The sequence below is a fragment of the Eumetopias jubatus genome, unplaced genomic scaffold (assembly GCF_037043125.1).
Source record: "Eumetopias jubatus isolate StellerSeaLion01/CBP00866 unplaced genomic scaffold, mEumJub1_p1.0 scaffold_12, whole genome shotgun sequence".
NCBI classification, from domain to species: Eukaryota; Metazoa; Chordata; class Mammalia; order Carnivora; family Otariidae; genus Eumetopias; species Eumetopias jubatus.
This window is the reverse complement of record NW_028274818.1, coordinates 101,675,693-101,698,132: the sequence shown is the minus strand read 5'-3', so window position 1 is coordinate 101,698,132 and position 22,440 is coordinate 101,675,693. Positions and strand designations below refer to the sequence as shown.

The window sequence follows — 22,440 nt, the reverse complement described above, 5'->3', positions numbered from 1 at the left end:
TTTGGCTCAGGTCATGGTCCCAAGGTCCTGGGATCGAGCCCTGCATCGGGCTCCCTGCTCAGCAGGAAGCCTGCTTGTCCCTTCCCCCACTCCCCCTGCTTGTGTTCCCTCTCTCGCTGTCTCTCTGTCAAATAAATAAATAAAAATCTTAAAAAAAAATAGACTGCAAACTATTACTAAAAAAATAAATAAATAAATAAAACTAAGTGTCAAAAAGAAACTGAAAAACTCAGACATTAGCATTCATAATACAGAGTAGAAAACAAAACCAAAGTATCAACAGCTAGGGGGGAACAGCTACACAACGATCTCTGAAGTTCGGGACCAGATAAGGACGGCCCTCTAAAACCATCTGCACGTATCCTAAACATCTGGAGACACAAAATAGAATGGAAGGCAGATAGCAGAACATTTTAATGTAACATTCTAACTCAAACTTTGTGCCAGTTAAATATTGAGGTGAAACTCTTTAATCCCCGAACAGTCATGGGGAAAGAGATCTATATACACAAACCAGGGTGCTCCTATTTTTGGAGAGAAAAGGGATCCAGTCAAATTTTACACACACACACACACACACAAGGGATCCAGTCAAATTCCTTATTTACACACACACACACACACACACACACACACACACACACACACACACACACACACACACACACACACACACACACACACACACACACACACACACACACACACACACACACACACACGGAGGCCTCAGAGGCTGAAAAGTCTCCCAGGAAGAATCATCTCAGTTTCTCAACTTTCAAAACATCACTGTTAGTTCTCCAGGTCCCTAAAAATTACTTTTACTGTTTCACAATTCTGGCAGCTCCCATCTGAGATGGACCTAAATTATAGAATATAGATAAAAGGAAGTACCTTAAAAGCACCACATTGGCTTATAATATGAAAAGAAACAGAAATAGAATTAGCCCCTCCTACTCCAATCACCCTCTTTCCACACTTACTTCCGTATTTCCAACTTAGAGAAAAGGAAAGCAAACTTTCTTTCCCATCTTGGGTAGACAGGTACGTGCACAGATTTCTAAGCAGCCAGAGGTAATGACTTCCCAATGGTCCTAATTGTGCAGGGAGATTTAAATCTTCTTTTGGGGGGGGCGGGTTTAAATCTGAATTCACTTGGTGAATATTTGGTTTTCTGAATCATAAATGAACAAAATAGGTCTAGCTATCTACAAAACTCAACTACAAATCTAATTGCTAGAGAACTCAAAAAGATTTGTGTATAAAATAAACAGAACAGAGTAGCGTAACTCACTAAGGAAAGCTAGCATCATACATACTAATACTCTCTCTCCTTCCTTCATCCTCTTTTACAATTGCCTCCTTCTTCTGATGATCCTGAGCAATTTGGCTAGAATTCTCTTTGTCACTTGAGGGAGAATCACAGGCACCATCTGATTTCTTCTCAGTGGCCTCTTCATCTACTTTCTCCAAAGGATGAATCTTCACAATCCTCACCTTGAGCATTTTTTCCTTCCCAACCTATAAAGGAGACAGGAGAGAATTAAAGATAATAAATAAGAATCAGAAACCTAAAGATGTTTAGAATATATTATCCAATATCCAACCCACTTCACCTGACAAAAATTCACGGAAACTCTGAAGCAGCCAAGTACGGTGATTTTTTTTCCAACTTTATTTCTCAGACTTTTTTTTTTTTTTAAGATTTTATTTATTTATTTGAGAGAGAGAGAGAATGAGAGATAGAAAGCACGAGAGGGAAGAGGGTCAGAGGGAGAAGCAGACTCCCTGCTGAGCAGGAAGCCCGATGTGGGACTTGATCCCGGGACTCCAGGATCATGACCTGAGCCGAAGGCAGTCGCTTAACCAACTGAGCCACCCAGGCGGCCCTATTTCTCAGACTTCTAAGTTGAAATAGAATACCTTAAAAAAATAAAATGATCACCATCTAGTTCATAATTCATGCACCAATGTACGAAGGCCAAAAGGCAATCATTATACTAACCTGACATATATGTAAAATACAGTTCAAGAATTTCCATTTTTAAGAAAATCAACTATACAGGAACACCTGGCTGGCTCAGTAGGAAGAGCACATGACTCTTGATTTCAGGGTTGTGAGTCTGAGCCCCACACTGGGTGTAGATTACTTAAAAAATAAAATCTCTAAAAAATAAATAAATATCAACTATACACATGGATATCCAATTATTCTAGAATCATCTGTTGAAAAGACAATCTTTTCTTCACTTAATTATCTTTCCACCTCTCTCAAAAATTAGTAGTGGGGGGGCAGCTGGATGGCTCAGTCAGTTAAGCAACTGCCTTCAGCTCAGGTCATGATCCCAGGGTCCTGGGATAGAGCCCTGTATCAGGTTCCCTGCTCAGTGGGGAGCCTGCTTCTCCCTCTCCCTCTGCCTCTCCCCCCCAACTCGTGCTCTCTCTCAAATAAATAAAATTCTTAAAAAAAAAAAAAAAGACTATTTCAGGGAAAGAGAGAGAATGCAAGCCAGGGAGAAGGGCAGTGGGACAGGGAGAGGGAAGTCAGAGGAAGCAGACTCCCCGCTGAGCAAAGGGCTCCATCTCCCCAACCAGTGATCATGACCTGAGCCAAAACCAAGAGTCAGACGGAGCCACCCAGGCACCCTTCCACATGAACTTCATAATCAGCTTGACAATTCCTACAAAAAAGCTGTTTGGATTTTTATTATTATTATTTTTTAATTTGAGTATAGTTGAAAAGCTGCTGGGATTTTATTGCAATTGTGGTTAATCTACACATCAATTTAGAAAGAACTGACATTTCAACAATACTGAGTTTTCCCACCCATGAACAAAGGTGCATCTATCATTTAAGGCCTTCTTTAATTTCTCTCAGGAACATTTTATACTTTTTAGCGTATGGATCTTGTGAAATACTCTGGGAGTAATCTGACAAGAGATTCACATTTTTTGACATTACCATAAAGGGTACTCATCTTTCCAGGAGGCTGGGTGGCTCAGTCAGTTAAATGTCTGCCTTCAGGGGTGCCTGGGTGGCTCAGTTAGTTAAGCGACTGCCTTCGGCTCAGGTCATGGTCCTGGAGTCCCGGGATGGAGTCCCGCATTGGGCTCCCTGCTCAGCAGGGAGTCTGCTTCTCCCTCTGACCTTCTTCCCTCTCATGCTCTCTCTCTACCATTCTCTCTCTCTCTCAATAAATAAATAAAAATCTTTAAAAAAAATAAATAAATAAAGATTTCTTTATTTGAGAGAGTGTGCACGGCGGGGAGGGGGAGGAGAGAGAATCTCAAGCAGGTGTGGGGCTTAATCTCAGGACCCTGAGATCATGACCTGAGCAAACACCAAGAGTCAGATGCTTAATCGACTGAGGCACCCAAGTGCCCTGGTATAGCTGCGAAATTTCTATTCAGTTTCATGAAAACTAAAAAATTCTGCTCTTCAAAGGACACTGTCAAGAAAATGAAAACACAAACCCTAGTTGGGAGCAAAAGCAAAGCATATACCTAATAAAGAACTTGTTCCCAGAATAAAAAACTCTCAAAACTCAAAAACAAGAAAACAATCCAATTTAAAAATGGACAAAGATATGAACAGACACTTCACCAAAAGAAATATAAATTAAGGGGCGCCTGGGTGGCTCAGTTGGTTAAGCGACTGCCTTCGGCTCAGGTCATGATCCTGGAGTCCAGGGATCAAGTCCCGCATCGGGCTCCCTGCTCAGCAGGGAGTCTGCTTCTCCGTCTGACCCTCTTCCCTCTCGTGCTCTCTCTCATTCTCTCAATAAATAAAATCTTTAAAAAATATATATATAAATCAAAGGATAGCAACAAATACATGAGAAGATCTTCAACATTGTTACTAAAAGGATATTTAAGGAAAAAATCCTTTGTCAAACGTATGTGCACCTTCAATTGTATTCAGTAATGCTGAAGTGTTTATCAAAATAGTAGTAAACCAGCAGCTCCACATTCTTGTCAAAACTTGCCATTATTTTGACTTTTTCTTATTTACTAATCTGATGTCCATAAAACGGTCTTGCTAGCTTTTAATTTGCTTTCCTGGATTAGTAATGAGTTTAAACACTTTGTCATATGTTTATGGGCATACTTATCTCCCTAATTTCTCTCTCCCCCTTCGTCAAACTTTTCCTCTTTTACCTTGCAGATGTGTAACAGCATATTTTCCTTTTGCCACTCCAAATCAGTCTCCATTCTTCTCTACCTTACTCTGTGCTGTATTTTACAGGCTGATCTTTGTGGCATACACCAAAGGGCTCCCTTGTTTAGATTTTGGTGAGTTCAACCCATAGGAAGCAAGAGCAGAAAATCAGATGGTGGAAGAAAAGTGATGTTGGGGTATTTATTCCCTTGACTACTTCCCTAGGAAATTTGTTACATCTTACTATCAAAGTACTCTTCTACAACTACATTACTCTTTTCTAATTCCAGTACCCACTCCCTCCCTTGTTTCTTTGGGGTTTTGAAGTGGTAGTCTCTCTACTGTTAACAGCAATCGGGTATTTAACCTTTCCTTGTTAGTTTTCCTTAACCTAGATCACACTGTTGTCTCTTATCTATAGTCCCTTTATTAAATTCAATTCAATTACACCATTTGAATATGCCATCTGTTTCCTGCCAGGACTCTGACTAATGTAAAGTATGTGATTAAAACCCACAGACATTACAAATATAACAAAAAGAACTAGCTAGGAGCTCCAGGGAGTCAAAGTAAATTAAGGAAAAGAACAAGAACTTTGGAACCACACAAAAAGACAAAAGTTTGAATCCCTGTCCCATCACTTACTGGCTACCATTGGGCTACCTAAGCCATTCCCCTCCCTCTTTTCTCTTGCCAGGCTGCCTTTTCTGAGGCTTTAAAAAAAAGGGGGGGTGAAGTGGGTGGTTCAGCTGGTTAAGCGTCTGCCTTCATTCAGCTTATGATCTCGGGGTCCTAGGATTGAGCCCCATATCAGACTCCCTGCTTGGCAGGGAGCCTGCTTTTCCCTCTCCCTCTGCCCCTCCCCACAGCTCATGCTCTCTTGAGCTCTCTCTCGAATAAATAATCTTTAAAAAAATAAATAAAAAGGCAATATTCACTTTCTCAGCCCCCTTGCAGCTAAGGATGGTTATATAGACATACTCTAGCCAATAACATGTAAAGACAAGCGTCAGGGTAGGGGGGAGGGAGTATACACTTCTAGTAAAGATTTTCTTACAATGCTTAGGTAACCATTTTCTCACTCTGAATACAGTCACAAGTTCACAACCAAGAGGCAACAAAGCTAAGGACAAAACCCAACACCCTGAGAAGAGAAGAGCAGAAAGGCAGAAAGATACAAAATATAGGTCTTTGACAATATTATCCAGCCTCTATGCCAAACATGGTACCACCTGCCTCTAAAACTTACTATGTGAGATAATCAAATGTCTTCATTGCTTAAGCCAATACTACTCAAAGTGTTGTCCCCAGAGTGTCATCATCACACCCTGGAGCTGGTCAGAACTGCATACTTTTAGGCCCTACCCTCGGGAATGGTGCCCAAGTTCAGAAGTCCTCCAAGTGATTTTATTTAGGCTGAAGTCTGAGAAGTACTGGACACTGCTAGTCAGCTATCATAATTACATACAGCTGAAACTACTCTTAACTAAAACATATCAATCTGAGGACGCCTGGGTGGCTCAGTTGGTTAAGGGGCTGCCTTCGGCTCAGGTCATGATCCCAGGGTCCTGGGATAGGGTCCTGGGATCGAGTCCCGCATCAGGCTCCCTGCTCAGCGGGGAGTCTGCTTCTCCCTCTGCCTGCCACTCCCTCTGTTTGTGCTCGCTCGCGCTCTCTGACAAATAAATAAAATCTTTAAAAAAAAAAAATCAATCTGAACAAGCTATTTTTTTTAAGTTTTTTTTTTTTTTTTGAGCTATCTCTATACCCAGTGCGGGGCTTGAACTCATAGCCCCAAGATCAAGAGTCACATGCTCCACCAACTGAGCCAGCCAGGAGCCCTAAACAAGCTATTTAAATACTTGAGCCTGACATGCACCCAATGTTTATAGCAGCAACATCCACAACAGCCAAATGATGGAAAGAGCCCAGATGTCCACCGACAGATGAATGGATAAAGAAGATGTGGTACATACACACGCGCACACATGCAAGCACACAATGGAATATTACTCTGCCACCAAAAAAGAATGAAATCTTGCCATCTGCAATGATGTGGATGGAACTAGAGGATATTATGCTAAGTAAAATGAGTCTGTCAGAGAAAGATAAATATCATATGATTTCACTCATGTGGAATTTAATAAACAAAACAGATGAACACAGGGGAAGGGAAGGAAAATAAGACAAAAGCAGAGAGGGAGACAAACCATAAGAGACTCTTAACTACAGGAAACAAACTGAAGGTTGCTGGAGGGAAGGAGGGTGGGAGGGTGGGGTAACTGGGTGATGGGCATTGAGGAGGGCACGTGATGTAATGAGTACTGGGTGTTATACACAACTGATGAGTCACTAAGTTACCTCTGAAACTAATAATACACTATATGTTAATTAAATTTAAATAAAAAAGAAAAAATAAATTTAAAAAATAGATAAATATCTGAGCCTGTTTACCACCTCACCATTTTCTGTGCAGATTCCGCAAGATGTTATGGCAAAGCAATCAGTCCAGTATCCAGTACATACAGATATTTAACAAATGTTAGTTCCCTTCTTCCTGAATTTTACTTTAAGCTTTCAAAGGATTATATAGGGATTGCTTTAGTGTCAGATTTTTACTTTAGGCATAGTTATCCTTGTGCTGTCTGGACTAGAAAATTAAAAAAACAAATTTAGTAAAAAAAAAAAAAAGAAAAGAAAAGAAAAAAGTCAACTCACTCACTATTGTAGTGAATGACATTCTTTGCTTGTTGGTACCATAGATCTGGATTAAACATTATCTGAAAGTCTTTGAAACAAAGTATGAAAAAATTACACAACCAAAAAAAGCCAAGATAGCAGTTATCAAAAAGGGATAAAACAGGGCAAACAAGGATGCAATGGTACAGAGTATAACAATTACCATAGTATTTTTTTAAAGATTTTATTTATTTGTGAGAGAGAGAGAGAGAGAGAGAGAGAGAGAGCGCACGCAAGTGAGAGAGAGTGCACAAGCAGGGGGGAGGGACGGAGGGGCAAAGCGGCAAAGGCAGAGGGACAAGCAGACTCCCCACTGAGAAGGGAGCTGGACTTCAGGCTCAATCATCATGACTTGAGCCAAAGGCAGATGCTGAACTGACTGAGCCATCCAGGCGTCCCAATAGTTACTGTAATACTAACATAATATTAAACATTCCCAACAATGAATATAGTTCTAAAATTTGGTCCTTACAATATCTGATACTAAGTAAAGCAGACTTCAAATATAACGCAATTTTACACACAGAACTACACTCTGTAATCTATGCTGGAAGCTCTAATCTCAATGTATGGTTAGTGAGTCAAGTAGTTCCAAAAAAAAAAAAAAAATTAGGGGCTTACCTCAAAATCACACTCTTCTCCCACAGCATATTTGGTCATGATCTCCAACCAAGCAGTATCTACTAATTTCTCTAAAGAGGCTGTGTTATGGTGAACCATTTCCAGAACAAGTTTCTCGTACCAGGCAGGGAACTCCTCCTTCAAACTAAACAAACATGTTATTAGTTACCAAGAAAATGCACAAAAACCTATCTAGAGAATTAATTCAGTTAGTGCAAACCTTTCTTTAGCAAATATAAGCAGGCACTGGAGAATAGAAAGCTTAAAAACCATGTGGCATGCAGGACAAAGAAGGAACTGTAAAAAGCTCTGTCAGATGGGGTTATCCAGGTTAATTTTCTCATTTGGAAAATAAAATTAATAGGCACATCATCAGTAAGGCTGAACATTTTCCCATTTGTTTGTATAGCAGACTTCCCTTTTTAGGTGTGAATTATTTATTCATATCCTTTACCCTTTTTTTTTGTTTCTTAGAAGTCCATAACTTGATTCTATTTGTGTTAGGTTTCAGTCAATAAAATTCTTTCCTATGCATTCATTCGTTTAGGTCTCACAATACCTTGTGACATGTCTAGAATTTTCACTTTATGAATAAGGGAAATAAATCAGGAAGGGTTAACATGTTGGAACCATAACTTGAATCCCAAAGCCCTTGCAAAAGTAAAACAATGAAGTACTACTTTTCATTTATTAAACTAGCAAAAGAGAATTTTATTTTATTTTTTATTCTTTTAAGATTTTATTTATTCACTTGAGACAAAGAGATACAGAGAGGGAGAGAGAGAGCATGAGCAGGGAGAGAGGCAGAGGGAGAGGGAGAAGCAGACACCCTGCTGAGCCAGGAGCCTGATGTGGGGCTCGATCCCAGGACCCTGGGATCATGACCTGAGCCGAAGGCAGACGCTTAACCATCTGAGCCACCCAGGCGCCCCGCAAAAAAGAATTTTAATTAACATACCCAACATGAACAAATGAAGGGTGCAACATGGCACTCATGCACTGCTGACAGCCTATTAAGCTTACTATCATAATATTCCCAGTCACTCTGTGCTGTTTATAACTAAAAATGTTCCTACAACTGAATGCTAGCCTTAAAATCTTAGTATACTGCCTTACAATTTACCTATGGAGTTATCTGCTATTCCCCAGTCCATCAATAAGCTTCCAGTCTCTCTGCCTTTATTAAGGCAGTTACCTTTTTCCTCTTCCCACCACCCTCCCTCCCAGCTCAATCATCGTCCCAAGATGTCCTCAGACTTCCTTAACTCCATGAGGCCTTTCCCGGCCCCTAAGAATGCACACTCTCCATCAAGCCTCCCAGTCAATAGGCTTAGAACTTCACTGTCCATGGTTACTTCTGGGGAGTGAGGCTGGACAGTGATGTTCAGATCCTTATATTAAATCTGTATTGCTTACATTCTTATAACAAGTATGCATTACTTTTATAAATGGAAAAAAGTGATTTCTACTTTGAATAAAAATTGTAAAACCATACTTTTTCAGTAATCCCTCCCATCACACCCTATATTCTGTTCACTATCAAATCACATAAAACACGCCCCAACTGTGTTTTTCAGAAATTCCCTCTGCTATAATGGCTTCTAAGCTCAAATAAGTTTGAAACCCACAAGGTTAAACCAAGCAACCGTTTCTTTAGTGGAAGTCTTCTGAAAATCCTTAATATGCTAATGTATATTACGACTTTTCAAGAAGAAAGTTTATAGAGCTTTTCCAAAGTTAAGGCCAAAACCCCTCTTTTCAGGAAGGATTAGAGAATCCATTTTATTATTTCTATTCCCAATAATGTCATGACTCTCTACCTGAATACTATCCTAGCAAGCCTACATCAACTTCCCACCTGCTCTTCCTTCTCTAACTCATCCTACACACTGCTTCCAGATTAATCTCAAAGCCTAACTCCAATCCCATGTTTCTCTGCAGTTCAAAAATTACTGCTGTCCTCCTATTGTTCAATGAATTAAATACAAATGTCTCCTCCTGTCTTCTATAATTTGGTACAAACTATACTTCCAAGTGTCACCTTCCTCAATAAGCCTCATGAAGTTTTCCCTAACAACTCCAGGTTAGTCTCTAGCCTCTAAATTCCCACTGTCTCTTTGTATCTAGGAAAGCAATTTATTTACATTTTGAAACTGAATTCTCCTATTTATTCCTAACAGTTTTTCACTTGATTCTCTTTGGGTTTTTCTGGTACATAATCATATTACCAGTAACAATAACTGACTTCCTCCTGAGTACTCCTCATACTCTTCATTATAGGTTAATGGTTACCATCTTTTTATTTACAATGAATTTTCACACACATATCTTTTTGTCCCAAAAGACACCCAGAAAAGGTAGCATTATCTCTATTTGCAAAGAGCAAACAGTAAGTGCTTATATAGTGCAGAAGATAGTGCCTAGCCACTGTAACCAATTCCAGAATAAGTCAAATATGAGACCTGCCCTCAAGAAGTCTACAAGCTACCATGAGGGTCGACAACAGCCCATGGGCCAAATTCAGCCATCCACTAGTTTTTGTAAATAATATTTTCTTTTATTTACAGTCATTCACATTCATTTACATTTTTACCTATGGCTGTTTTCACTGTACAATGTCAGAGATGAACAGCTGAGACAGAAATCATATGGCCCACAAACCCTAAAATATTTACTAACTGGCACTTTACAGAAAAGGCTAGCTAACCCCTGGTCTAGTACACTAAAGGAAATATATACGTAAATTGCACTAATCCAAAATGGAACATTGTTAAGTGATCAAGCAAAGAAGAAACAGGCACCAGGTTAACAGACTCAACAATTATTAGTGATGGAGCCATTACTAGAACCAGGTCTCAACTGAACCTAGTGCCGTCACACCAGCAAAAAAGCAGAACAGTATCAGATTACTCAGTTGTATGCTCTCTGTTTATCTATCAAGAGAAGTCAATGAAAAATCCACAGAAAAAGCTTCTTTGCACAATTCCTAAAACTGAGTTCTGTTTTATTATCTGGTTTCCATTTATCTTTTGCATGTTCCTTCTGACCAAACAGTTTTCTCTGAGAGAATACCCAGATGAGCAGGTACTTAAACATAGACAGGATTTTTAAAGACACCTCATTCAACCACCCTACTCAGTCTTCAAACTGTGTGTTTATTTTTGATAGCTATGTAAAGACTGTCCTAAATTTCAAATGACCACAAAATAAAGAAAACTTTCTAATTTGCTGTCTCCATATTACTTCTAGATTATCAACTTCCTTTGTTCAGAATCACATTTCCAGGGGTGCCTGGGTGGCTCAGTTGATTTCGGCTCAGGTCACGATATCAGGGTTGTTGAGATTGAGCCCCGCCAGCCCCACATTGGGCTCTGCACTGAGCATGGAGCCTGCTTAAGACTCTCTCCTTCCTCTGCCCCTCCACACCCCTCAAGCATGTGTTTGCTCTCTCTAAAAGCAAAACAAGGGGCGCCTGGGTGGCTCAGTCGTTAAGCGTCTGCCTTCGGCTCAGGTCATGATCCCAGAGTCCTGGGATCGAGCCCCGCATCGGGCTCCCTGCTCAGCGGAGAGTCGGCTTCTCCCTCTTCCTCTGCCCGCCCCCACTCATGCTCACATTCTCTCTCTTTCTCAAATGAATAAAAAATCTTTTAAGACAATAAACAAGGGGCGCCTGGGTGGCTCAGATGGTTAAGCGTTCTGCCTTCGGCTCAGGTCATGATCCCAGGGTCCTGGGATCGAGTCCCACATCGGGCTCCCTGCTAGGCGGGGAGCCTGCTTCTCCCTCTGCCTCTGCCTCTCTCTCTCTCTCTCCCCGACTCTCATGAATAAATAAATAAAACATTAAAAAAAAAAATAAACAAAACAAAAAACACATTTCCAGAGTATTTTCAAGGTAGAAGAATAGAGCAGGAACACTCAAAAGCCTGGCAAATCCTAAATAAGTGTACACAACTATATATTCCACATACTTTGTTACCAGCAAAATGCCACTAGACAAGAACACTCAGACACCAACACATTACACTAATGTAATGTATTCCAATGTATGCCCATAAATTTAAATATAAATACTACTTTACTCTCAATATCCCCCCTTTCCTAATAATATGAAGATGGTGCTAGAAGGGCAATGCTTCTATTACTTACAGTTCAGCAACTTCCTGTTCTTCCTCCCAGGCCTCCTTGTGTGTTAGTTGACTGCTTCCAGTACTCTTACATGTCCAAATGCGCTCACTGTACCTTTCCAGGCGGGCCTCATACTCTCTGTTAGCCGTGGCTCAGGAAAACAATATTCAAGCAACAGAGACAACCTATCCATATCTGTAAAATACTTCATAACATAAAAAAAAAAAAATACCTAGAGCATCCTTTCTATAATGTACAGCATAAAAAGCTAAAATTGAAATCAGAGTTTTCAAGTGGCAAATTCAAATAAAATGATTAAAGCTTTAAAGAAGGATTTAAATGGTTTGTCATGTTTTTGTTTTACAAATAAAATACTAATATTTTAGGGGCACCTGGATGGCTCAGTCGGTGGAGCATGCAACTCCTGACCTTGGGGTTGTTGGTTTGAGCCCCACACCAGGTGTAGAAATTACTTTAAAGTAAATTTTTTTTAAAGATTTTATTTATTTATTTGAGAGAAAGAATGAGAGAGAGCACAAGAGGGGGGAGTGGGAGAGGGAGAAGCAGACTCCCCACCGAGCAGGGAGCCCGACGCGGCACTCGATCCCGGGACTCCAGGATCATGACCTGAGCCAAGGCAGTCGCTCAACCAACTGAGCCACCCAGGCGCCCTAAAATAAAATTTCTTTAAAAATTAGTATTTTGTTATAAACGTGATTTCTTCAATTCACCTGTTTCATTTTTTTTTAAAGATTTTATTTATTTATTTGAGAGAGAGAGAATGAGAGATAGAGAGCACGAGAGGGAAGAGGGTCAGAGGGAGAAGCAGGCTTCCCGCTGAGCAGGGAGCCCGATGTGGGACTCGATCCCGGGACTCCAGGATCATGACCTGAGCCGAAAGCAGTCGCTTAACCAACTGAGCCACCCAGGCGCCCCATCACCTGTTTCATTTCAAGAAAACTCCCACGGCGCTGAAAATTTATAAGAAAAGATAAAGGTAAATTAAACACAAGTCATAAGGAATAAGAATTTAAGGTATGTGGAATTGTTACACAACCCAGATGGTCAGCAAGCTTAAGAATCTGCTCCATGGAATGATGAGAGAACTACCCCAGTCTCATAGGCAGTTTGGAATAACCCTGTGCATATGCTAATGATCCATTTACTAGAAGCCTTCCAGTCTACCTCGGAAACACCTGTTGATCCTTAGAGTTTAAAAAATAAATTCCATAAAGCCCTAAAAATAATTTTGATACCATATTTACCCAGGCTTTATGTTGTCTCCAGTAATACTACACTCACAAGTCATTTACCAGACACTGTTCAATCCTTGTAGGACAGATGAAGGAAGAGAACATCCTATTAGTGCCATATAAATGGTAACTTTCCACACCATCTCAACTAGAATTCACTACCAGACAGCCACATTCAAATTCAAATGACAACTAATTTACTTTACGCACAGCAACAGATGCTACCCAGGAAAATAAACTGACACCACAACTAGAGAATTAGCTGCCAATCTCTGTACTTTCCAAGTGACAGTTTTTATAGTTGAAATAGAAGTATTTAAACAGCTCGTCCATAATATTACCTTACAACTAAACAAGTAATTCAGGTGCCTGGGTGGCTCAGTTGGTTAAGCGACTGCCTTTGGCTCGGGTCATGATCCTGGAGTCCCGGGATCTAGTCCCGTGTCGGGCTCCCTGCTCAGCGGGGAGTCTGCTTCTCCCTCTGACCCTCTTCCCTCTCGTGCTCTCTATCTCTCATTCTCTCTCTCTCAAATAAATAAAAAAATCTTTAAAAAAATAAAATAAAATAAACAAGTAATTCATTTTTAATATATGGAGATTCTTGGTTTTCCAGGGTCAATAATCAGTGAAAAGACAGACGACAGGGACAAATCCAGAGGTAATCCAAAAAGAATAGTTTTAGCCAATAATGTAAGCACGTTCCCTTACTGTATCTTTCTCAGGATCTGCCAAACACAAAATAGTAAATCTTTTTTCCTGGGGGTGGGGTGGGGGGGGAATGGTGCTAATATATTTAAATGACTAAACAATAAAGAAGTACCAGCAAAAACCAGGAAGCAAGCTTCCATATAAAACTATGTAAATTCAATCTCACTGAAAATTTATAAAAACTTACAGAGAGAAAAGGAAACAGCATGGCCTCCAAAGTGACATTATCATAACTAATCATAACAAGATACATTTGTTTTCTGGTTTTATCTGTTTGCACTGGGGAAGGGGAGGTAAAATAATGACAGAAAGAATCAGTAAATAGATTTACACATTCAAAAAGCTTCGTAACATTCTAACACAGTATTTACTTACATTGAAGAAATTCACTGTGTAATCAGAGAGAATGTGAGATAAACAAACATGTCCTAAAGAAAGAATTTTAGTTTTTGTTATTAGCTGCTATTTTTATTTTTTTTTAAAGATTTTACTTATTTATTTGAGAGAGAGAGAGAATGAGATAGAGAGCACGAGGGGGAAGAGGGTCAGAGGGAGAAGCAGACTCCCTGCTAAGCAGGGAGCCCGATGTGGGACTCGATCCCGGGACTCCAGGATCATAACCTGAGCCGAAGGCAGTCGCTTAACCAACTGAGCCACCCAGGCGCCCTTAGCTGCTATTTTTAAAAGTAGGAATAATGTGCCCAGTCATCCTCCTATGATGTAGACCTACAGGGCCAGCAACGTGGTATCACCTGGATGCCTCAATGATACCTCCAATCCAACTTTTTCTAAACTAAACTCTTATTACCTCTTCCCTCCCTCCTAAGCTTGCTCCTTAACAGTTATTCCCAATGCCACTGAAAGGCCCTAGTGTCCCAGTCAGACACCAAGGAATCATCCTCAGCTCTTCAGTCCCTAATTGCAATCACATATCTATGGCTCAGTTCAGTCCTTCCTCTTCTACAACAGAACCATTATTCAAATTCAGCCTCTGATCCTCACTTCTCAGCTAGCCAAAATATTTTTAAACATTTTAATTGGCCTCACTGGTAATCCTTCTCTGGTCTTTTATGCTTCTCACCCAAACATCCTTCTTCTCAGTCTTGTTTTTAAACCCAGTTCTTCTTCTTACTTTAAAATCTCATTTGCTCTCAGGCCCCTGAAATGCAAATACGTTCACCCTGAGAAGCAATCCTGTGGCTCCCACAGTACTGAAAATCACTCCACCAATCAAGATTTTGTTGAGCAAGTTCCATGATTTTTATTCTTTTAAGAAGAAAAAAGGGAGAAACTTTATTTTCCTCAAACAATACATATTTAAGTATCAAACATTTTTTACTGATTATGTTTTTGCAAACAATAAACTCTCTCCTACTCTGATACATATCTTTCTCACCCTTTGAAAAATCACTATCAGTCCAGCATTCTCATTCGGGGTGACCGCATCCATTCCCATAACTTCAATGACTATCTATACGCTAGTCATTTCTATCACCAGCTCAGTCTCCTCTCTGAACTCCAGGCCTCTATAATACACTAGCAATACAGACACCTCCATTTGGATATCCAAAGCAACTCAATAGAAGAACATCCAAACTAAACACTCACTTCCTACCCTCCCCACCCATTCCCAGTCAAAACAAAAAGAAAAAAAAAAAAACACCAGATCCTCTTCCAGCGCTCTCTATTAATTGAGAATGACCCACTAACCAAATGACAACCAAAACATTAGCCTTGATTCCTCGCCAATCACCAAATCCCGTCAAATCTACCTAATTTATTCTGAAAGCTATATACTTCTCTCCTCAGGGGCTAGTAAATTTGTTCAGACCCCCATACCTGTTGCCTAGTTTACTTAATAATGGCCTCACCAGTTTAGCTGCCACTAGTCTCTAGGCTGCAGATCCATTCTCAACACTGCAGCCACAGTGAACTTCCCAAGAACCTGCTTCTATCCTGTTCGAATCTGTAAACAGCCTCCCATAAACTCAAGGCAAAGTCCAAACTTCTCAACCTATCTCCCAAAGACCTATGCGGCCCAGCCCCACTAAACAGCTCAATCTCCATTCCCACTTCTTTACCCAAGCTATAGAAAACTTCTTTCAAGTTTTAAAATTCAGGGCGCCTGGATGGCTCAGTTGGCTAAGCAACTGCCTTCGGCTCAGGTCATGATCCTGGAGTCTCGGGATCGAGTCCTGGATTGAATCCTTCATCGGGCTCCCTGCTCAGCAGGGAGTCTGCTTCTCCCTCTGAGCCCCCTCCTTCTCATCCTCTGTCTCTCATTCTCTCTCTGAAATAAATAAATAAAATATTTTAAAAAAAATTTTTTTTAAGTTTTAAAATTCAAGAACCTGGGGCACCTGGGTGGCTCAGTCGTTGGGCGTCTGCCTTTGGCTCAGGTCGTGATCCCGGGGTCCTGGGATCAAGCCCTGTGTCGGGCTCCCTGCTCAGCAGGAAGCCTGCTTCTCCCTCTCCCACTCCCCCTGCTTGTGCTTCCTCTCTCACTATATCTGTCAAATAAATAAAATCATTAATAAAATTCAAGAACCTTCAAATTCACAAACTCTTCAAAAATCATAGTCCTCTACTCTTCATCTAACTACATTCTGATTATACTTTAGATCTCAACTTAGAAGTAACTTTCCCCAGGAAACATTCCCTGAACCCCGAAATAGAAATACGGTAGATTGCATTCTTCTTCCCATACAGTCACCTCCACTCCATAAAAGGATTCTACTTCTCCACCCTCTGCCCTGTGGCTTGCAGTGTCTCAGAGAAGAGTAATGCCCATCCCCTCCCCACTGATGTTAGGCTTGGCCATGTGACTTTCTTTGACAAACTGATGTGACCAGATAGGATAGATGCCACCACCAAGAAGCTTAAAAAGCCATCATGGTATCCTCCAGGTCTTTTGGCCATTAGAAAAGCATGTTCGAGACAAGGACTGCTCCTTCAGCCTGGGTCCTGAAATAAGAAAAATGTATCTGTCCTTTTTTTCACCTGTCTTCCTTTTTTTCAAATGTGGCACTAGAAAACCTTTAATCCCATGTGGCTCACATTACATTTCTTTCTTTAAAGATTTTATTTTTCAGAGAGAGAGAGTGCATGCACAAGCAGGGGGAGAAAGAGGCTCCCCGCTGAGCAAGGAGCCCGATGAGGGCTTAGATCCCAGGACCGTGGGATCATGACCTGAGCTGAAGGCAGACCATTAACCAACTGAGCCACCCAGGCGTCCTTTTTTTTTTAAGATTTTATTGGGACGCCTGGATGGCTCTCCCTCTGCCTCTGCAGCTCCCCCTGCTTGTACTCTCACTCTATCTCTAAAAAATATATAAATAAAATCTTTATTAAAAAAATTTTATTTATTTATTTGGCACATTATATGTCTGTTGGACAGCACTATCTACCTAATAAGGTTTACATCTAGGAGTGAATGAATGCCCTCTAACAATACACGAAAATTTTAATTGACTAGTCATGGGGGCGCCTGGGTGGCTCAGTCGTTAAGCGTCTGCCTTTGGCTCAGGTCATGATCCCAGGGTCCTGGGATCAAGCCCCGCATCAGGCTCCCTGATCAGCAGGAGGCCTGCTTCTCCCTCTCCCACTCCCCCTGCTTGTGTTCCCTCTCTTACTGTGTCTCTGTCAAATAAATAAATGAAATCTTAAAAAGGAAAAAAAACTGACTAGTCACCTAAGATTAATCTCAAAAGTTCAAAACTAAAATTCCTACAACCCCAACACTGGGTATTTTTAAGTCTATGTAACTCTGTTCTGGTTATTACTTTGACTTATGTTAAGAGAAAGAGCGAAAAAAGTCAAAATCAAGAAAAAAAAGCCTATTACAAGGATATTCGGTCAGCTGCCTCTAAATCCTATTTCAGATTTTAGGTTACCAAAATAAGTCACTTACACTCAAATAACTACTCAGAGCAAATGCCAATTGAGGTTTTTATGTTCCAGCCACTGTTGCACATATAATTGCAGACAAAATGTCAAAGCAACTCTCCAAAGACTGTATGTTATAAATGACAAGATATTCTCAAATCCTATATATCTCACTATGCATCTACTTTTTCGTGATTTCAAGAGCTACCTCCTTACCACAATATGCTGTTTCTTTGTTCTCTTTAGCCTTGTAAGGATTGTTTCTTTAAATAAAGTACTTGATAGCCTGAAAGGAAGTGGCCCAGAAAAGTATGGAGGTTAAATAAGAATAACTATAACCCTAAGAGTTCTATGTGAAATGACAAAGCACAAACTCAAGATTTGCTTTTTATCCTCTCTTCTGTCTTTGGAACAGTCTGTCATCAAGTTAAAAGCAATTCTCATTTAGTGTAACTTCTTTAAAGAAATTAAATTATAAAAATCAACATAAGAACTCACTATTCCAACATCCAATAAAATCCTGGCTTGCAACTACAATTTAAGTCCAACTCTTAAAACATGCTCTAGTCACTCTTGCCTAGTGCCAGATTAACTGTGTTCTAACAGCCCCTCCTCATCACACCATTTAAAAGCTCTCATATATCGAGGCTACAAAGGTTAGGAAATACTTGCTTCTAAGCTTTACAGAGGAGGATAGTTAAAGCAATACAACAAAAACATTAGCCCACAGCAGGTTGCTTGTAGCTTCAGTTCCTCCTCAAAACCCATCTTGTCTTAGCCACTGTGATTATCCTATTGCCAGATAATCACATCAAGAATTGATTCTGATGAAGTTAACTTTCCAAGGAAAATCTAGTGTACTGCATTAGTACTAACCTAGGAAGTAATGTACCATAGATTCAAAGCTATAATACAATAAACATAATCATCAGTATATAAAACCCAGTCATTAAAGGTGTGCATCATTCCCAACTACCACTGTAAGTTTAATGAAGAGGTACAGTAATGCCTTCAAGAACATACCAACACTCACAGCTTTAAGTTAATAAAATATCTCACTGATTTGCTATTGCATATACATGCAATCAAAAGGTAAGTGTTAGGAGAAAATTAAAGTATCAAATTCTATTAAAAACGGAACTGTAAATATAAATTAAGAAGCGGAAACAACATACTTCAAATGCAGCTGTTAATCAACCACATACTTGTTCTCTATGAAATCACTAAGAGCCTAATAAATATGCCAACCTGCCAACCACACAGTACAATTGTTTAAAACCATCCTCGAAGTGCTTCCACTTGTAGAAATTCCCAAGGAAGCAATTTCCCCCTCAATATGCAACGCAATTTAAGAACTCCTTTGTTAAAAAGGGTTCTAAATACCAGTATAGGAAATTTTTTTAAAGAATTTTTAAAAAATACCTAACACTTAAAAAAGTTTCAGGTTTCAATTTTCAACTGTCATCATTAACAGAATCTCTTCATATATATCATTACATTTCAATGATTTCAATAAACAATACAAAAAGGCCTGGGCTGCCAGTTCTAAATTAACTATCTATAGCCATTTTTTACATGGCTCAATACCTATCACAGACTTTTGAGCTTGTCTCTACTGGGTGTTTCTTATACTACACTAGAACCAGACGTGAAAAATAAACATCTGATAATATTAGTGAGTACCCATCAAGTGCTCAAAAAATGGTATTTAAATAACATATGAAAAGGATATGGCAGATTCCCACAGTAAATTTTTTACGCCACTGATGTTTTTAAATATCTCAAAAAATACAAATAAAAAAGTAGGACTCCGTTAGACTAATGCTGTATTCAGTGGAGCTGGAGTACTTGTCCAAAGCTTTCCAGAAGTCCCAACAGGCCAAGAAAAAGAACCAGATTACCCACCCGAAACCCCTCCCTGAAATGCACCTTACCCCACACCACAAACTGACACCGAAGTTGCCTTCTTTTCTGGATTTACTTACAGGAATAAGTTAGAAAAGTACTGCACTCTACCCCTGACTTTCATCATTTCGGTGTCTGACCTTTAACAAGTCAACCTCAACCCTCTGGGCCCACCTGGCAAACGAGGCAGGAGAACCTGACCATCCCCAAGATCCATTTCACCTACAAGATGCTATAGCTATAATTCCCCAAGAGCCGTCCTATGGCACAAGGCTCACTTTCCAGGTCCTTTTGTATGTAAACACCCAACTCCACAAACTGCATCAGAACAAGAATTAGGTTATCATCTTGCAAAAGATTGTATTAAAGACAGGATCAACGAAAAATGAAATCAAATGACATTGCTCACATGGGCACTTCCTCCCATACGGAAGCAACCAAGCAAACAGAAACTAAGAATCCAGTCCTTCCAAAGGAAAAGGGCTGATGAAACTCAGTAATATAGTGGCCTTCAGTCTTGACGCTTTCCAGACGCTAAAGAAAGCGCGATTCAGAAATCTACTTCTTTTTTACACTGAAGCTTCAAAAAGGACTCATCTGGCATCCATAAAAGAAAAAAGTAAGTAAGTCGTACAACTAAAAGACTCTTGAGCTTGGGCAAGGAACCTTCAACGACTAGAAAACAGAATGCGTCTTCTTTAAAACGTCAGTCTCCCATTTCTAAGATACAACATAAAAACTTTAGGTATGCCTTCGTATTTTTTAAGTGCTTATTTAAAAACAAATACGGATCTCCTTCTCAATCGTCAGCATTTCAAACCTGTGCGTGCCGGGGAAGGCAGGCATCAGCTCCTCCAAGATAACTTTTTCTTCCCCTTCCCCTACGTCTGGAAATTCGTTCTCGGTTACGTGCCTCACGATCTTGTCAGTTCATCACCAGCCTCAAGGCTCCACTCCGGAGGAGAAAAACACAAGGGCCCCGCGGAGATCCGGGTAAAACGCACTAAAAATCTTGCACAAGCCGGATCACGAGGCCGCGTGGGTACAATTTCAAAAACTTAAGTTGAAGGTTTAATTCAAGAAGAAAGAAAAAGCAGCAAAGGGAAAGCCCTCTCCCGTCCGTACTCCAGGCCTAAAGCCACCCGGGGGCAGGGGGGGCCGCTCCTCGAAAGCGAGGCCCGGGGACAAAGTGCGGAGCCGGGGAAAGGATGGAGGGCGCCGGGCTCCGGGCCGGCCCGCGCCCCCACCCCGCGGAACGGCGGGCTCGAGCTCCGGCTCGGGATGCAGGCCCGCCGGCGCCCGGCGCGCTGACAGCTGCCACAGGCGCCGGCTGCGCTGCCCGCCGGGCCCCGACGAGCCCCCCGACCCACCCCGCCCCACCCCGGGGGCGGCCTGGCGGCCAGGCTGGAAAGGATACTCCCGGGTGCGGAAGGCCTCCTGAGTGTGCGCGATGGTGAAGAGCGGCTCCTCGCCGGGAAGCGGCTTTACCAGCGGGAAGGGCTTGCGGCCCAGCAGCGGCGCCATCGCGGAGGTGGCAGCGGCCCGGAAGGTGGCGGCTCCTCGGAGAGCCCGCGGCGCAACACTAGGCCCCGCGGCCCGGAGCGAGCGCCTGGCTCCCGGGGGTGGGGTGGGGGAGGGGAGGGGTGAGAGGGCGGCGCGAAGTCGGCTCCCTCAGTGCTGGCGCGGCCGCGCGAGGGCCATGCAACGGGACGCAAGGACACGGAACTCCCACGCACACCGCCGCGCCGCCCGGCAGCCCTCGGCCCAACCTTCGCTACGGGTCCCCGCGTTCGGCAGTCACGACTCCTCCTCAGCTGCACCGGAGGAAATTATTGAAAAATGGCGGGAGATTCCCCTCCTCCCCCCCGCCCGGCCAGCGCACACACTAACTTGCTCCCCTGTGGCGCCGGTGGCGAATGCTCCAATAGGCGGAGAGCTGATCAGCGCTCACAGTCTATTGGCTCAGGGGAGCTGCCGCTCTGCGCTTGGGTCCCGCCCCCTTTCCCGGCCGCGTAGTTGGGTTGCAGCGCACTAGAGGGCAGTATGAAGAGGTGAAAGGTCACGTTATGTAAGCGCTGGTGACAGGCCTGCGGGCCTCCAGCAGCGGAGTTGAAAATGGGGGACAGCGGGGAACCGAAAGGCCTGGAATTCAAAGAGGTCAGGCTAGAGAAGCCCCTTAACATATACAGACACTGCGCCATCTGTCACCGACGGCGACACCGACATCCGGGCACCGCTGTCCGTGTGGTGCGCCGGAGGGGGAGGGGGAGCGTGCGGCCAGGGGCTTTGTCTTTCCACTTGTGCTCCGCCCCCTCCTTAAAGGCGCCGCGCTCGGCCACGCCCGGGGATGAGCGGGTGGGGCGGAAGGGAGGAGGGGTTGGCGGGAAGAAACCCAAGACCTTATCCACGCGAAGGTTCTACTGAAGGACAGCTGGAGCCTCAGCATTGCTCACCCCAAAGTTAACTTCTTCTGGAAGAGAGTGTGGTTGAGACCTGGATGTTAGTATGATGCTTGTTTTTAGGGGCTTGATGGAAAAGATAATAGAGAAGCTTCTTTGGAAAAATATATTAAATGGCGTACCTATTAAAGATACATCCATTAATTCAGGTAGCCTTTACTAGCACCTCCAGTGTTCAGGGCCCGTACCGGGAGCTAAGGAGGGAAAAAATACAAGAGCCTGCCCTGAAAAAAATAAGAGGCCCAAGTAAGGACAGTCCTGTGATGAGTGCTGTACGAAGTGCACAGTAGGAAGACAGCACTAACGGCCTGGAGAGTGAGGACATTCCAGCTACTTCTCCAAGCCGACTACACTCACAGAGTCCACAATGTGTTTGGCTATCGAGTACAACCCGAAACATACTCATTCATAATTCTGTCCCTATTAAATCGTCTCCCTCCATCCAAAGATCTTCACTGACCTCAGAACGTACCTTCCCAGCCTGTTCTTGAGGATTAGACTGCGAGGTGTCCCTGAAAGCCATGGCGCATGCCAGTGCCAGGCCCTTTTCTCCTTTTCTTCTCATCTTGAGGTGAGAAGTACCCCC

The 22,440-nt window shown here is 42.1% G+C and overlaps 1 protein-coding gene across 2 annotated transcripts in view; it reads right to left on the bottom strand.

The window, feature by feature from the left end:
* The window catches only part of BAZ1B (bromodomain adjacent to zinc finger domain 1B), a 69,039-nt gene extending 47,780 nt beyond the window's left edge, over positions 1 to 21,259 (bottom strand). For both annotated transcript variants that reach the window (XM_028109971.2, XM_028109970.2), the window contains exons 1-4: positions 20,813 to 21,259; positions 11,666 to 11,782; positions 7,520 to 7,664; positions 1,320 to 1,521 (exon numbers count right to left, since the gene is read on the bottom strand). In XM_028109971.2, coding sequence (XP_027965772.1) covers positions 1,320 to 1,521; positions 7,520 to 7,664; positions 11,666 to 11,782; positions 20,813 to 20,919 — 571 coding nt within the window. In that variant the 5' untranslated portion in view covers positions 20,920 to 21,259. The remainder of the gene's footprint in view (positions 1 to 1,319; positions 1,522 to 7,519; positions 7,665 to 11,665; positions 11,783 to 20,812) is intronic.
* Positions 21,260 to 22,440: the final 1,181 nt, after the last annotated feature.